At 35.0% G+C, this 4,793-nt stretch overlaps 1 protein-coding gene across 1 annotated transcript; it reads right to left on the reverse strand.

The window, feature by feature from the left end:
* Positions 1–2,024: 2,024 nt before the first annotated feature.
* LOC137645243 (uncharacterized) lies at positions 2,025–4,328 on the reverse strand. Its single transcript, XM_068378064.1, has 3 exons — positions 3,516–4,328; positions 2,674–3,405; positions 2,025–2,537 (listed from the first exon to the last, which is right to left on the reverse strand). Exons 1-3 carry the CDS (start codon positions 4,326–4,328, stop codon positions 2,025–2,027), a joined length of 2,058 nt encoding a protein of 685 aa, XP_068234165.1.
* Positions 4,329–4,793: the final 465 nt, after the last annotated feature.

Here is a 4,793-nt window from a genome sequence, read left to right on the forward strand (position 1 = left end):
CTTTAGTTTAATTTTTTGGGCTCAAGTCATGTAGTCCTGATGGAAGGTTCCTTCAGTAGCTTCCTTAGGGTATATATGACTACAGTAGATATTCCCAGAGAATTAAACTAAAGGTTTCACAGAATTCTAACTTCTGGTGCAAGTACCCTAAAGGTTTCCCTCTAGGCTATCGTATATCAACAGGGGACGCATGCATTAACACGCCACATGGCTATCTGCACCCCACATAGCATTTACGCTTCGAGGGGGAAAGGTGACGAGGTAACTGAGGAGCCGTTCCGAAGTTACCCTCCTTCGTTACTGTTACGGTACTCGCAACGTAAACAAACTGTTGAGGTTTGACACAATAAGAAGACAAAATCATGGCTTCCCGTTCGAAAAACAACCGCGGGTATAAGTACAATGAAAACAAGAGAGGTTCAATAAAGGGGATAACCTTATTATAAATAAAGGATTAAATCCCTTATATCATAACATTCCTTTCCCCTAGAATTTGCAATAATTGCAAAATAAAAAAATAAATAAAAATTCTTTAAACATCACGAATAAAAAAATAAATCATCAAAATTCTTTAAACATCACGTATGAAAAATAAATCATCAAAATTCTTTAAACAAGGGAACCTGAAAATTCTATATGAATTCAAAACGCTTAATTATAGATTAAGACGATCAGGTGGTTTTACATTCCTTTGTGACCTTCTCACTACTGGAGTCTGTATAGGTAACTCATCACAGTAACTATTACTTACATCTCTAGAAGGTACATTAATAATATCTCTTGAAGGTACATCATTTGTTTCTATGATATTAGAATTGGTTGTTAATTCACTAGGAACACTTGCTACAATAGTATTATCAATTTCAATTTCAATTTCACTTTCAACAGGACCATCATAATCATTATTCAACATTTCATTATTAGACTGATTAAAATCACCGAAATATCTATGTATCAATTGATCCGAATGTCTTTTCCATATCATATTACCTGAACAATGTACTTGCACTTTATAATTTCTTAACCCCAATACTTCCATAATTCTGCCTTCCACCCAGGGTGGATCTTGACCATAGTTAAGTGCAAACACAGCATCATCAACTTTGTACATGTTTTCTTCATTTGAAATACTATCCTTACATTGTTTACTTTCTTTCAGTTTTACATCTACAGTACCTCTAAAATTTCTATTAAACATAATCTCTGCAAGAGCTTTTCCTGTAGACGAATGTACAGTTCTTCTATAATCATAAAGGAAACAACAAACCCTAGTAGTATAATCTCCCTCTTTAAATTTTCTTAAACCCTCCTTAAATGTCCTTACAGATCTTTCTGCAAGACCATTAGAGGCTGGGTGATACGGGGCAGAACACACATGTTTTATACCATTCTTTTGCAAAAACATTTCCAATTCTTGTGATACAAAATTGGGGGCATTACCTGACACCATCATGTCTGGCAAGCCAAAATTAGAAAACACTTCCCTTAGGTGATTTATAGTGACACCAAATGTTGCAGAACTAGAAAACTTTATATCTAAGAACTTACTGTAAGAATCAATGACAATTTGAAAATATTTACCATCTATAGGACCTGCATAGTCCATATGGACCCTAGACCATGGTTTTCCTGTATTAGGCCATGACAACGTATTAGCTGATGGTTGTTTATAATTCTTAAAACAAATATCACAATTCTTTGTCATCTCTGCAAGGTCCTGGTCAATCTTTGGCCACCAAACCCATTCCCTAGCCTCAGCTTCCATAGCATTTATTCCATTATGGCCATTATGTAAATGAGTCAATACCCTACACCTCAATTCTACAGGTATTATAATACGATTCCTGTATAACACTATCTCATCATGAAGAGACAATTCATCTTTAACATTACAATATTCCATGAGACAAATTATTTTCTTTAGTCCAGCCTAATCTTAGACAATTAATTAACTGAGACATCACTTTATCTTTCTTATTGTATTGACTAATTACCTTATAAGAAATTTCGTCAAAATCCAGCAATTACACTAATCTTACATACTCGGCCGGAATCTCAGACTGAATTTCATCTTCTACTAGAAGACGGCTAAGTGCATCGGCAATAACATTTTCCTTTCCAGGTTTATACACTAGATCAAAGTCATTTTGCGAAAGTAACAAGGCCCATCTTTGTATCCTAGAATTAGCATTCTGAGGAATTGGCTTATCTTTACCAAACAATCCTATCAATGGTTTATGGTCCGTTCTAGCCATAAATTTTCTACCCAAAAGAAAATATCTAAGTCTTTTGACAGCAAAAATCAAGGACAGTCCCTCTTTATCCAACTGTGAATATTTCATCTCAGCACTACTCAATTTCTTGCTGGCAAAATAAATAGGTCTTTCTACTCCATGGACCTTTTGCAATAAGACACATCCTACTCCAACGGGTGAAGCATCAACTTCAACAATCAAGGGATATGACCCATCAAAATCTTGCCTAAGACATTTAAATGCCTTCTGTTCAACCTTTGTCCATTTAAACCTGGCCCCTTTCTTCAATAAACCATACAATGGAGCTGATTTAGTTGAAAAAATTCTTAATAAATCTACAGTAAAATGTAATCATCCCTAAAAATGAGTGGACCTCTGCTACTGAGGTAGGACATGGAGCATCCAAAATTGCTCTTACCTTCTTTGGGGATGGTTTTATTCCTTCTTTTGATATACAGTAACCTAAATATTCAATACATTCCATATTTAAAACTGTTTTACTCTTATTTATCTGTACATTATACAATTGCAACACCTTTAAAACTCTCTTGAGTCTCTCATCATGCTCATCTGTATTTTCACCACTGACAACTATATCGTCCATATATGCAGCAACACCATCAATATTACATAAGATCTGTGAAATAAATCTTTGAAAAATCGCAGGAGAAGAGGACAAGCCAAATGGCAACCTCTTGTATTTATACATCCCCTTGTGTGTATTAATAACTAAAAACTCTTGACTTTGTTCTTCAGCAGGTATCTGCAAATATGCATTCTTCAAATCAATCTTAGAAAAAATTTTGCCTTTACCAACACTGCACAACAGTTCATCAATTTTAGGCAAAGGGTATTTATCACATTGTATTTGCTTATTCAAATGTTTATAATCTGCACATATGCGAATTTCCTTCTTATTTTCCTTATAATCTTCAAACACTTGTTCAACACTTACATTATGAACATTGTTAACCTTGGTACTTTCATCTAATCCTGCCAAATAAATACCAACATGTTTCATTAGATTTTTTCCACATAAATTTGTGTTATTTGAACCAACAACATAAAAGACTTGTGATACCTCATATCCATTATACACAACAGGAGTAATCACTTTTCCCAAAACCTTTATATTAAAATCATCATAAGCCTGTAAGGGTTTCTTACATTGTTCAACTTTCAAATTTAACTTCTCAACCCAATCTTTATTCAAAGTTGAAACAGTCGCACCACTATCAATCTCAAATGGGACTTATTAACCGAAAAATAAAATTGCTCAGCATGAACAGCATAGATTTTATCTCTGACAGTTAACAATTTATCATCCTCATTATCATCACTTAATGATACATCTTGACCCTCCACCATCTTTACAGTTTTCCTATTATTAAACTTGGGTTTACTGTTAAAATCCTTCTTGCTCAGTTGATTTGAACCTCTAGCCGTACTATAACCACTCTCTCTTTTGGCTTTACAAACCCTCTGTAAATGACCCTTTTTATGACAATTATTACATGATAAATGCTTAAATCTACAATAAAAGCTGTCATGGGAGAAACCACAATGTTGACAAGATAAACCTACATACTTTCTTCTCACAACCTGAACGTGTGACTGAACCTGTGACTGAACCTCCTCTTTCTCACATACAAATGCTTTTTCCATATTCAAAATTCTCTCCAAAATAGCCTGAGAGGTCATTGCTTGGAGATCTATGTTGAGAGCCACTAAATTTGACAAATAAAGTTCGGCATCTACGGCCATAAATAACTGATCTCTTATTATACTGTCAAATTGGTTGCCAAAACTACAATGCTTTGCTAGAGCCTTTAAATCAGCATACAATTCTTTTACACTTTCATCCTTCCTTTTTTTTTTTCTTTGCTGGAAGGCTATCAAACTTCTGTGATAAGATGGCTTAATAATAAAATGACCTTCCAATAACTGAACCAATTCACCATAAGACTTTGTGTGGGGCAAATCAGGAGCACAAAGATTGCCTAAAACACTAAAAACCTCAGTACCCAATGACACAAGCAGGGCATTTTTTTTTTTCATCAGCCTCTGTAACATTTAAATGACCAAAATGCGCCTCTAATAGGCTTAACTATAATTCCAAGGAAATTTTCGATGGGTTAAAATAATCAATTCTAATATGATTCGATGACGACGACATTGCGGTTATATACTGAAATCTTACCAGTAGACTGTTCACAAACACTTAGGCCTAGGCTAATGTAGCCTAGCACACAAACACCTGACGATTCGGTATGTTAGGATAACAAAAACGTATGATAGGCTTGAAGAACCATGTGCCCAAAACTGCAGCAACATTATACAGGGCATAAAGGCTTAAATCCAACACCAGCCTAGTCACAATAAATCATGTGGCATCAATCCAGGATCCGATTAGGCATAACCACGATGGCCTAATTCCGGCGTCGGCAACAAACATTTGGCACCTACCAGAAGTCTTGCAAGGTGAATATATTTAAATCTACTTAAATAAACTTGGGAGGTTTCCCATATCCATGGCGG

The sequence above is a fragment of the Palaemon carinicauda genome, chromosome 8 (assembly GCF_036898095.1).
Source record: "Palaemon carinicauda isolate YSFRI2023 chromosome 8, ASM3689809v2, whole genome shotgun sequence".
Classification (NCBI taxonomy): domain Eukaryota; kingdom Metazoa; phylum Arthropoda; class Malacostraca; order Decapoda; family Palaemonidae; genus Palaemon; species Palaemon carinicauda.